Source organism: Ascidia mentula, chromosome 1 (assembly GCF_947561715.1).
Source record: "Ascidia mentula chromosome 1, kaAscMent1.1, whole genome shotgun sequence".
NCBI classification, from domain to species: domain Eukaryota; kingdom Metazoa; phylum Chordata; class Ascidiacea; order Phlebobranchia; family Ascidiidae; genus Ascidia; species Ascidia mentula.
This window is the reverse complement of record NC_138566.1, coordinates 8,972,590-8,985,174: the sequence shown is the minus strand read 5'-3', so window position 1 is coordinate 8,985,174 and position 12,585 is coordinate 8,972,590. Positions and strand designations below refer to the sequence as shown.

General features: G+C 37.5%; 3 protein-coding genes across 6 annotated transcripts; 2 read left to right on the top strand and 1 right to left on the bottom strand.

Moving 5' to 3' along the window:
- Positions 1-379: 379 nt before the first annotated feature.
- LOC145902333 (uncharacterized) lies at positions 380-2,183 on the top strand. The gene is made up of 7 exons (XM_082990269.1): positions 380-763; positions 909-1,148; positions 1,210-1,353; positions 1,425-1,463; positions 1,548-1,727; positions 1,792-1,957; positions 2,013-2,183. Exons 1-7 carry the CDS (start codon positions 718-720, stop codon positions 2,062-2,064), a joined length of 867 nt encoding a protein of 288 aa, XP_082846395.1. The 5' UTR covers positions 380-717; the 3' UTR covers positions 2,065-2,183.
- On the bottom strand, positions 2,181-3,618 carry LOC145902344 (dihydropteridine reductase-like). The gene is made up of 6 exons (XM_082990279.1): positions 3,477-3,618; positions 3,199-3,388; positions 2,995-3,135; positions 2,830-2,938; positions 2,687-2,770; positions 2,181-2,622 (listed from the first exon to the last, which is right to left on the bottom strand). The coding sequence occupies exons 1-6, from the start codon at positions 3,555-3,557 to the stop codon at positions 2,523-2,525; spliced, it is 705 nt and encodes a 234-aa protein (XP_082846405.1). The 5' UTR covers positions 3,558-3,618; the 3' UTR covers positions 2,181-2,522.
- A 3,599-nt stretch (positions 3,619-7,217) lies between these two features.
- On the top strand, positions 7,218-12,243 carry LOC145893599 (uncharacterized). 4 transcript variants are annotated; one of them, XM_082982097.1, is made up of 20 exons: positions 7,218-7,370; positions 7,428-7,548; positions 7,606-7,677; positions 7,735-7,892; positions 7,964-8,114; positions 8,238-8,334; positions 8,461-8,601; positions 8,657-8,774; positions 8,833-8,917; positions 8,978-9,136; positions 9,196-9,304; positions 9,358-9,422; positions 9,529-9,648; positions 9,714-9,811; positions 9,871-10,332; positions 10,391-10,498; positions 10,793-10,909; positions 10,973-11,122; positions 11,476-11,925; positions 12,007-12,243. In XM_082982097.1, exons 1-20 carry the CDS (start codon positions 7,226-7,228, stop codon positions 12,228-12,230), a joined length of 3,150 nt encoding a protein of 1,049 aa, XP_082838223.1. In that variant the 5' UTR covers positions 7,218-7,225; the 3' UTR covers positions 12,231-12,243. The 4 variants fall into 4 exon arrangements, with proteins under 4 accessions (XP_082838223.1, XP_082838222.1, XP_082838221.1 ...); XM_082982096.1 differs by having other exon boundaries at positions 11,476-11,976; positions 12,034-12,243; XM_082982095.1 differs by having other exon boundaries at positions 11,476-11,976; positions 12,031-12,243.
- The last annotated feature ends 342 nt before the right edge of the window (positions 12,244-12,585 follow it).

Sequence of the window (12,585 nt, the reverse complement as noted above, 5' to 3'; positions counted from 1 at the left end):
ATCAAAACTTTTCATAGTGTGGTGCACTATCAATTACACAGCCTATATTGCAGAAAATGCCCGTAACGATGAATAGCAGGGAAACGCAAAATAAATTAAAATTTTTGTCCAAAAAACATTGACGTATCTGAAGTGATAAAAGTCAAACAAAAAAAGGGCCAAACTAGTGAAAATTAGGCCATAAAAAGCCAATCGCGGAACCCTGAAACGGATTGCCAAAATGTGACATCAGTGCAGTGGCACTGAGTCGTTGGCTCGTGGCACTTCATCTCTGATCTCCATGTGCCACTGCCGCAGCGACATAATGAAACAATAGAAAACGTAGATCCGTGTTTGCCACCAAGCCGGCAGCCATGTTGTTAGCTTGTTAGTCGAGATGCCGGTGGCATGTAATTTCAGTTACTTGCTTTTCTGTTGTGTTTGTTTATGTTCTGATCTGATTGTGCACGTTTGTCGGCACTGTACTAAGCAAGAAAGTGAAGTAGCTACAGCATGCAGTGTTACCAACTGGATTTTTCTGCAAAAGCCCAAAAATTTGTAGAACACATAACGAAAAACAAAGTTGGTGACAAAACAAACTTCTGCTTATTATAGCTTATACTTGCAAATAAATCAATTTGAGGAAATGAGAAAAATAAATTTCTGATTTGTTGTTGGAGTTGGTTGAAAATAAAAAACAATTTAACAAACTATACAACTCACGAACTCAGCTACAGTATGGAAGAGTCACAAGAGCAAGATGCATTACAGAAACAAGGAGAAAGTAAGTTATCTATGGTAGGCTGTATATGTAGCATTGTAGACCCATTTTATACTTGCAACTTTTCTGTATTCAAAATACATTTTTTTTTCTTTTTAGCAATAATTTAAACTGAGTTACAACATTATGCAGCTGGTTTTGTTTGCAGATCTGGGTACCATCAGTGAACCTGATGATAATTTGGATATACGTCGGAACAGTCCAGTTAAAGATGACAAATTGACATTTTTTTGTGATCAAACATTTGATGATTATATTGAACAATTTTCTACTGATAATGACTGTCCTTTATGTGTCTATCAAATCTCAGACCCAAAAATTTTGGAGAAGCATCTTCGATCAGCACATTTAAACCACTCCATATGCTTCATTTACAATACTGTAAGCTGTAAGTATAGTTTAAATATTGACTTACGTTTCAAATAATTTTTTTATCCACATACATTTAGATTGCTGCTTGCCATGCAGAAAAATGTGCCTTAATCCTGACAAACTTGGAAGGCAACACAGAAGGAGTCATTTTCATTGCCCTTCCTGCAAAAAAATTATAACACGAAGCAAAAACTTCCAACAGCATGTCAAAACTCGAATAGGTAAAATACATCTCAAATTTTTAAACTGCAAAAGTTTCATCTAATTTATGTACATGTAAATTACCTCATAGGAAAATGTTCAACCAACTCTGCCAACGAGTTTTCTAAAGGTAATACAAATGAATTGATTCAGTTAAATCATAGCAGTGAGGTATTGTTGTGATGTAATGGTGTAAATAGTACAACATTAATAGACAACAGGAAGAAGTCAAAAAAGGAATCGGAACTTCTGACTGTAGTTGTTAATGATCACAATTTCAGTAGAGCAAGAAATGAAAATAGTCAAACTAACAGGGATGGTGACATCATTTCAGCATCAAGTGATCTGTCTGGCGATGAGGAACAGCAGCAATCGTATCCAAAACGGAGAAAATGTAAAAAAAAATGTGTAAACTAGTTGTTTGTTGCGATAGTATTTGATACTTAAATTGAATTTAGATTGGAATGATCTGCCATCTCATTCCAATGAATCGTACAAAGACATGCATGATGCAGATGAGATGTTCTTGAAAAGTTTGCTTCCAGAAATGCGGACTATTTGTGGTGAAAGAAAACTTAAACTAAAAATGGACATGATGCATCTCTTGCACAATGCTGCCTACCGGTACTGTATTGATTTTAGTTGCAATTGAAGTGGTTTCAACTAAAATATCTTCTAGTGGTGACTCATCAGAGAGGAGGAAAATATCATCAAGAAAAACGATTTTTTGATTTATGTTTGCAAAACTGTTGTGTTCAAGGATGCTGGGATCAGTGTGCTAAATATATTTTTATGATGTGCATATGACTTGCTGAACTATTGTTATGTCGAGAAAGATAATTCACACAAAACTTTTTTTATTTGTTGAACATGTTTATTATAGGCAGTGAATTGCAGTAATTTAAAACAATTTTAATAGCAGAAACTACATTTTTCTCAACAACCACACACCATTCTACAACTACACCACACACCAAAAATAAAATTACGACCACAGTAGGTATTGCACAACTACACAGCCATGGGTGAACAAACACTACCTTAAATCTCGTGCAAAAATTTCCTGAAACAGTAACCAAAGTTTTACTAGGAAAATTAGCACATAAACAGTTTGCATACTGACTTAACTGCATAGGCCTTAATTGTTTACAATATGACCAGTTGTGCCTAAAATTACATGCATTAAAAATTAAATTTCATTTAAAGCAGTGACACCACCAGTAGTTTTAACTTGCAACAGACTTCCAGATTTCACGCGTTCCTTTTGGTTTGCCCACTTGAGAAACAACCTGTAGTAATGCAATATGTTATATTCAGTTCATACAAATATTAATTTATGTATATTTAACATACTGTGCAAGAAATTCCAATGGAGTCCAGGTACTAAAGTCTGCCTTTGGCATGAATTTTCGATTCATAGGAGTATCAAGAGTTATACTGTAACAAATCAAAACATTTTGTCATACTTGTTAAAATGAATAAAGTAATTTTCTTACGGTAATACACAGACAGTACAGGAATCCTCTGGTAATCCACTTGATGAAGAGGCAAGACTTTTACATAGTTGGTGAACAGCTGCCTTTGCCATACCATATCCAATCATTCCTACAAAAAGTGTCTTTAGTTCATATGCAAATTCAATGTTGTGAAAAACATTTTACCAGGTGTTTCGCTAGTTGCGGGGGAGGCCCCAGTTAAAGTAAGAATACCACCAGCTTTCAAAAACTTTGCAGCTAAGCTTCCAGCTATTGTAGAACTCCAAACGCTTTGTTTCCACATTAAATCAGCATTTTTCACATAATCTTAAAACACAACAATGTAAAAATTAAACAATATATGATGACAAATTAAAGTCAAAATGTAACCTTTGCTGGCAGCATTTCCACCTGCCCATCCTCCAGCTACACAAAACAAACCATCAACCTTCTTCTCCCCAAGAACAGCAGCCATTCCATCAACCACTTCCTGGTGTTGTTCTGGCCAAGATGTTAGGTTTTTTATCAACACATTGCTGTCGGCAGCGTCGTTTTTGACGAGATCAATTGAAATCACATTCTGTACACAAAGTAATTAAGTACAAACCTAACCTTTACATCTTCAAACTCTTTTTAGGCTACTGCTACAAGGAATTACATTCACTTACGTGATTGCTTGCTTTAAATGTTGCAACAAGAGTTCGTCCCAACGCACCGCTGCCACCATACACAACCAATCTTAATGCCATATCTGCTGTGTTGCAAAAATATGTAGAAGTTGTTATCACTTACGTTGCTCCTTTGCATAAGTATTCGTTACAGCGAACATCAAAAACACACATGGTTTATAGTAGGCATTGTGGGCATTGAGTCCATAGGTATCGACTCAATGCCTGCAAGGCCTATATGCCTACAACGCCTAGACTCCATGCATACAATGCCTACGACGCCTACAATGGCATTTTAGAGGCACCCCAATATTAGTTATATTCCATTTGTTTTATTTTTTACTTTAAACACAAAATTTTATCGTGGGATCGTGTCATAAAACCCTACATGCCGTATGTGCACTGTTCCCGAAAACCTACAATTTTAAGTGTAATCGAATAACACAAAAAAATCAGTGGTGCCATTTGCCAGGTTGTATTCAGAAACGATCGATATTTTTGGCCTAATGCTAGATCTTATATTTTTGCTTTGTAGAAGCATATTGCGACAAAACCAATCGAGGGTATTGTAGCAAAATTCGTAAACCAGTGTGGTTTTAAAATTTGTTTGCTATAAATTTGTAACCAAACTGTTGTGAGTTGTTGACAACGCGGCAGGATAAAAAGTTATCATAAGGTACCGTGGTACTGTTTTGACACGAAACCATGTAACTTTTATCATGTTCATTAGCAACTTTGCTGAATATTATTACATTAGTATTTGAAGTAAACGCCGTGTGAGAAAAAAATCTGTGAGCACCAGTAAACGAGCGAATCGTTCGCAATCCTAATAAGTCTTTCAAAATTGCGGTGTTAACCTTTTGGTTGCTGTATTAGACGGTGGCCGTGTGACATACGTCAGAGAAACCGCAGTACTTGTATTGCACAATGTCTTTGCTGAGAAGTATTGCACAAGTGTTGCGCAATCCATTGCAAACCACATACATAGTGACGTAAAGCCTCGTTTGCAGCATTGCACAAGCATTTGCAAGCCCTGTTACATGATGCATTGTATATTTCGCAACTACCGACCCAAGTGTAAACATAACCCCATAATGTGACCCAAATGATTTATCCACCGATTGTTTTCAAGTAAAGTGATTCATTCAACACCTGTTTACCACATAAAATATTATCATATGCTTTTGTCACACCACATCTTTATTCTTGTAATAAAATAACCATTCCAATGCGTCCCAGATAACACACAAGCGATCGCCTTCCGTTAGTGTTCCCACAGAATGTGTCCAGCAGTGACTAAGAAAACCACCCAACAGATTTCAATACAATCGTTATCCAGAGAATTATCCAAGGTCTGATTACATTGCAAGACGAGGTAGAAGAAATCTTTACAAGAGCACCATCACGCGCTAACGTCATTGAGACAGTGTTAAATATCTCTGAGACAATTAGAGTTAATTATAACAGTCGTATGAAGTTGACCGCTTTGACTTGAGTGTAGGCTACGTTAAATAAGCACATTAAACATTTTAGAACATTGTCACATCACAACTGATTGCAACAATTTAAGTTTCACACAACTGTATATTGCTTTCCACTTTCGTCCTTGATTTGCGCTGTATTCCCGAGTTGTGTTTTGCGGATTCGTGCCCAAAATATTGATCTCATTGCGCCAGCGGCACCGCAGCATTGGCGGGGTTTCTTGACTCGTTCGTATCAGTAGCGCCTGGCCAACTTAAAAAACTCTGTAAAACAAATTTCGTTTCTGATGCACCGAAAGTATAGTATTGTCTAAAAAAAGTCGTGTAGACCACCTTGAAATCCATTCATTGCTACGCCATCTGCGGATAACTTTCACCAAAATGTTTTTGCAAACTCACAGTTTCACGCAAATCGTTTTAACAATACAACAGGAATAATCTTTCACGGAGTACTGGTGTTCCGCGGAACACCGGTTGAAAATATCACAGCCTTAGATAACATGCGTGTACCTTCATAACGAACGTGCACGTTATTTAAAGCCTGGCCAACAGTGTCAAAATCCGAATAAAAGCGACACCATGTGGAATAATAAAGTACACGCGCGTTAATAAGCAGCACGTTCTCTATTAGTGTACATGCACCTTAGAATACATTTCACGGTAGCGTACCTAATTAAGGAACATGCAACATATTAACGTGCTCGTAACTTAGTAACATGCGCGCATGCTAAGTTGGGAACATATAGGCTACATTTATTGTGGCCCATCGATATCCCAAACAATACTTCCTTCTCTGTGCTGAATTGGCGCATCAGCGAAAAAGCTCATTTTGTATTGGGACATCAACAAAAGAGAGTCTTCGAATTTTTCGTGGGTGCTGATGAGGGTTCACATATTGCTGTATAGGCCAGTTGAAAAACACAGACATGAAAATTATAGCTACTGTGTAATATGTCTGCAATTGAACATTCTTTGCATCGTTATCGAGTGCTCTGAACGCGATCAACCTAAAATTTGATGAAAACATGTATGTGGATTTGAATAATTTTTTTTTGATTTGTATGCTGTGTTCGATAATTTCCTTCCGTCTGGTGAAAACCGGATGAGATATCGTCATCTGTCCTCGTAATTTACCGCGAAAAATCATCTGAGCCGTTGCGAACAAAAAAACGCTGCAATGTTGACGAAAGCGATTTTATCATAGGTTTCACTGATCTTCAGTGGATCTAGAGGGTGTTTAGTTGTCGGACCCCCCTCGATTTGGCACATTGTTTTAATGGTTGTGAGGGTGATTAATTTCCCGCTATGCAGGAATGAACAGTTTTTATATGGTTGTGTGTCATGTTTGCTGCATTCACATGGCGATGACTGCTTTTGAAACAATTGTTTGTCCTACCGTTGGTCAAAGATCCATCAACAACAAGCATTTTTTTAAACCACTTCCTTGTAGATTTTTCATTTCCATTACAATTTTATTATAGATGCTGTAAGAGCAATTGTTTGAGAAGATTCGAACAAAAATATATGTAGCTAAACAAAAAAAAACTACGTCCGGGTCTAGGTTATTATGTATTTGTGTTTTATTGGCAAGGATTAAAAACAATCCAACTGGATGTGAAATATTGCCTAATACTGTTGTGTGCTTTCACGGATCAAAGTTGTTCGATATTTTGCGTTAAATACTGCAATATGCTACTTGTTTTTAAAGCTGAATTCGCATAAATCTCTGTAAAAAATGTATCTGCAACTAATGGCCTCAATAAATAGCCACCGCACCGGACACCCTTTGCATATTTTATGTAGATCCTCCACTGTAATGTCCATTATGCTTGACTGGTCAGCCAATATATGTCGGCTATATTGTCACCATGACGACCTGTGGTACTCCAAATCAATAATTATTCTGCAATCTTTGCAGGACGACTAGTACATTATGTGCAAAAAAGCGTTGGTTACTTTACACATTCAACATTTGCATAAAAAATCCCAAAGGCAAATAAACAAACATTATATTTTGGACACTCCATACCCCAAATGGTATTTTGTATATATGTGTTACAGCATTATTATTAGAACTTGAACTAAGTTGAAGTTCATGCTCAAAGTTTTACTTCAAATGGCTTTCCATCTGCATTTTTGCTAGATGGGCCTATTGATTATGCCTATGAAAGATGTAATAAAAACGTTTTGCAGGCCACTTTGGATGTTTGACAATCTTGAATGAAATCACCAAAGTTGCTTTTTTCCTTCTAAAGAGATAAATAAAAAATGAAAAAATTAATTAACAGTGATAACCTGATAAGAAAAGTTACTGAAACTGTTGAATGCATTTCAACCAACCGTGGCCCATACATTTGCCCACACTGCAATAAGTCATTTTCTGAATTTAGGGTATTTAACACCCATTTAAAAGGTAAGTAGTTTTAAACTTGGTTTCATTTAAATTTACTAGTACATCACTGTTTTGTAGACCAATGTTGTACTTCCCAAAAGATGTTTATAACCTATCCCCCAGCATCTGATTCAAATGGGAGCAAAGTTCTTCATCTTACAGTCGATCAATACTTTTATGGCACATGCTTGGGAAAAACGTAGGTTTTACTGAAAACCAATTTTAAATTATTTTTGAACTTAAATAAAATTTCCAGGTACAAAGAAAAGAAAATTGGAAGCAAGTTTACATGCTATAGCTGCCAGAAAGTATTGAGAAACAACATAAGGTATTACAAAATAAATGTTGCCCGTGTCCTTAGCTCGGGATGTGTCTGCTTCTTCAGATTTATGAGCCATATCCGCCACAAAATTGAAAATGGTTGGGAGGAAAATGAAAACATCAATGATTTTAACATTTGCAGCCACTGTTACAGACATTTTGATTCCCCGTTTCACCTGCAATGCCACTTAGAGACCGTGCATACTACCGTCCCAGCTGCATGTATGTGATGAGAAAATCTTTGTCTATTGTTGTTGTGTGCATTTGCCTAAAACCAGTTGGTTTTATTTTAGCCACATGTCGTATCTGTGAGTTAAATTTTAAAAACGAAGAAAAGTTGCTTCAGCACATGCAAAAAGAGCATGAATGCAATGAGATGCCCTACATGTGCAAGTTGTGCTCCTACCGGTCCTCATTCTACTCTGACTTAATGGCACATTTCCGGTAAGAAACTGCATTTATAGCATTCTAAACTCCTCTTGTGCCATAAAAGCATTCTGTCTGTCACTTAAAATTCAAAAGTATGTTTACGAGCTTGTTTGTAAATCAAGTTTTACATTTGCACAGTCAAGTACATGAGAATGGAAGGTCGATGATGTGTCCATTTTGCTTGTTTGTTTTGCAAACCCCTAATTCATATCTAAAACATGTTTTGCAACATCGGGTAAGTAAAAATTATATTAATGGCTGTCCAGGTAAAAAAGGCAATAAAAAGGTTACAGGTTTGGTTAATGCAATAATTCGGCTGTTATAGTGGTATTGTTTTATTACTGAGCTTTTTACATTGCAGAAAAAAAACATACGTTGCAGTAAGTGTCGCTTGCAGTTTATTCAAGCCACAGACAAGTCCAAGCACTTAAAAAATGACCACTCCTCCGTGTTGTCGCCCCACACAAAAACCTGCTTGCCAAAAAAACCCAACCAATATAAGGTATTTGTTGATAAACCGCAATGGTCGACCTCTATATAATTTAAGTTTGTTTTAGATTAATGTTAAAGTTTCCCATCATCCATTGTCTCCTACGAAATCAAAGGAAGTTGCACCATCATTTCTTCAAAGTCATGTTGAAACAAGTATGCTTAATTCCATGGTTATTGAACAAGGTATATATAAATAATGGACTTGGTTTCACATTTTTGAAACAATTGTTTACGTTAAAAGGAAAACTTCCACCTCGTCCGCCAGCCAAGACTGCCAAACTTGGTCTTTTACAGCCAAATATTAAGGAATGCAGCATCTACATAAGGTAGATTTCCATCTTAACATATTGTACATATTTGTTAAACTGACATATGTGCTCTTAAAGGCTTGAAAGAGGTTGTGAAAATTCTAAATGCTTAGAATGTGGCCTAAAATTGGGATTCTATGCCCAAACCTACAACAAACATTACAGCAAAGAATACAGTTGCAAGTTGTGCAAATTTGTTTCCCACTGTCCAACTGCTGTGAATAAACATATCAGCAGGTAATCCGCCCATAGCAAAAGTTGCATTGTAAAACATTTAAAATTTCATGTATTTTTAGGTTTCATGTGAAACGTAAGTCTTCTAGTCGTGGCACAACAACATCAAAAGATCAGCATTCTTCTGTGAAAAAGCTGTGCGCAAGAAAACATACAAACAATAACTTTAAGGTAGTGTTTTCAAAATCACTAACTAATGACTTTTAATTGTGACAATTTTACAGAAACGAAGGAGTGAGACTCCATCCCCTCCTTTGAGTGAAACAAAATTGTCGCCCGACAGAAAAAGGTATCAAACATGTCAAACTGTCCCCTTAAAAAATACAAGAAAGCATTTAATGTATCTCTAGCATGCCATGTTATTTCAAATACAAAACCTTAAGTTACTGATACAGGTCACCTGACACAACACAGGCCACTAGTGAAATGCCACCAATTAAGCGACGAAGTAAATTAAATCTTGATGCGATGTTGGAGAAAGCAGCACAACAAGTAGCCCTCGAAAACATGACATAGTACTGCATTTGTGAACTTAAATGTAATTTCCAATGACTTTATTTATATTTGCCAATTTTGTCAGTTTAAACCACAGCACCGCAAAGCAGCCAAGGAAACAGTTGATACCAAAAAAAGTGAATGTTGATCTTGACACTCCTGAAGAAAACAGTGGCACCGGAGGTTTAAGTTTTAAAAAAAAATTTATTTAAAAAATTTGAAAATCAACATTAATTTATCAGATGTATCAACCATCACCAATTGTGAGCCCAACAATCCAACAAAACCTAAAAAGAAAAAGTCATCTACTGCTGGTTCCTCAGCTGTTCAAATGCCTTCCCCAATGTTAAAAGTTGGCCACAGTCTACAAACACCTCCAGCTGGAGAAAGTCCTCAAAAACCTGAAAATGAGAATAACAACATCCCTTCCCTGGATGACACATCAGAAAGCTGTGATGTCCAGGAGAATTCAGTTGATTCATCTTTGAACAAGCAATTTACAAATGCACTTGGACTAAAAGAATTAGGCGGTACATTTCCTAAGAAAACAGCACCTCCTTCTATGTTTAATCCTTACAAGTTTTCATCGAAGAGATTGAAACCCTTGCGATCACCATCTAACCAACAAAAACACAACACCCATGTCCAAAAGAAAACACCAAGACAAAGTCAACCCAGTTTTACCAAATTACCCTTGTCTGCAGGTAAGGTTGATATCTTTTTTCCCCAGTTGGAACTTTTAAGAAATAAGTTTTTATTTAGGTCCCGATCTAGTCCAACCACCACTACCGGATTTATGCTTTGTCAAAAACAATGAGGGAAAAATCCTTCTATCCACCAAGAAAAAGGAGAAATCACTCGACTCCGAAGGTTTGAAAAAAACTCAAGTCTTTCACCAGCTTCATACCTTTTTGTTTCATGTGTTTTTTCAGACAACAGAACTGAAATAATAGATTTACTTTCAGTAAACAATGTTTTGGTTCAGACGTGCCCGCAATTTAGTTCCTGCTTTGACGGATTTACACAAAACAGTAGAATATTACGCAAAATATTGGGACTAGGCAATGGCCTGGCCATCATGTTAAAGTCATCAGTACAATCTACAAATAAATATTAGATATCTAGGAAACAACATCTCGATTCATTTGTTAACTGGTTTATCAGACGCACCCAGACCACCAACGTTTATTTGGTTCACCGACATCACCAACAGTTCTTTCACCGTTCATTGGATTCCTCCTATGAATTGCACCGTCACTCACTATCAGCTTGTCTTCAGGGGTTCGTATAAACTCCCCTTATCTAAGCCTTGCCCAAAGATAAATACTACGTCCATAATCACAGGCGTGGGTTTGCCGACCAAACAAGTTCTCCCTCCCGAGCAAACCTCAGTGCGGTTGGTTGGATTGCGTTCCAGCACGAATTATGATGTGCGGATCTCCACTCTCTGCAAAACACTGGAAAGTGTGCATGTCGCAGGAATGCAGCGGACAAGTAAGAATGTTATCAAGCCAGCCCAAGTATAAAAATACCAAAAAAGTACAGTTGTTTTTGGGGGACGTTACCAGTAGCCAAAAACCTACCTCCAAATAGTACCTCCAATAACCTATTGTGCAAAAAGCCTTTTACGTCCATTCGGGATTCGAAAACTTAGTCATTGTTGGGGTTAGATTAGGGTTGTTTTTTTGTTTCGCGGCACAACACCCAAAATGCCCTTTAGTTTAGAGGCAAAATGTCTACATGTTACTTTAGAGTTTGAGGAACTGCTTTTAGTTGGCAAGATAAGGTGGCAATAAAACCTTTACGCCTTTAAAACAAGTGAATTAAACCCGAGCATTGTTCAACAGAATCGTTGAGGGAATACAAGAAGCCTGTACAAGTTTGTGAGGTCATTAATCTCGAGGAGGATGATGATGATGATGATTGTCATGTTGTCGAAACATCGATCGGTCCGACAGATTCCACAGCTAATACCTTGTCTGAACTGCACGGAACATCGATTTCTGCCAACGAAGATGTACCACGGGCCGATTCGGCTGAAAAGGGCAAGAAAGATGACAATGGGAATATCCAATCGGACGTCGCCACCAAAACGCTAAACCACGAATCAGAAAGCATCGATCTTACCAACGTTTGTGTCACCGATTGCGATGAAGGTTTCAACCCAGTTCAAGACACCGCCTCAAGGGCAGACATTCCGTCAGACCCCACTTATAACTGTGTTGACAGTAAACAGCCGCTGTCAAATAACGGACCAATCCCTTACAACACGCTAGAGAACGTGGATCCTCCACAAGGTAGTAACGTGGATAATATAGATAACAACATCAATACGGGGCATGGCGATGGTAACGAGCAATTACATTGCAAAATTTCAGCGACAAATATGGTTGATCCTGTAGCAGATGTTCGACCACCGGTGAATTCCATACTTTCAACGCCTTCAAAAAAATGCGAGGTAGAACCGCTCGTTGGTGACGACAACTCCGATACACTTCGGTCGCTACCGGCAACCGAGAGTCCCGGTGTGAACGATTTGGAACTCGACCAGACTTTGGAAGCGTTGGACGAATTTTTGTCAGTCTTATGCAAAGATGCTTGAAACCGCCAAGGTTTTACTTGTTTGAAGAAAGATTCCGGTTTTCCTTTTGCGAAGATCAATGGCTCTTTTATCGGTGTGCTCTACCCTGTAGGGTTTATTATTTTTATATGTTAGTTTTAAAGACCCAGTTTTTGTGCCAATCCAATTACACGTGGTCAACACCTCCTAGATATTTCACCGCAAAATTGCTATGTTTTTCTGCATTGACCTTTACTTGCTGCCATGTGTTTATTTTATGTTCGTTCTTAGTAACTGTTTCACCATAGTGTTCATATCTTTGTTGAATTTCGCTTCTGACGTCATTCCCTTTCTCCGGTTTGTTATAACTTCTCGGAAAGCAACCAGATCATTGAAG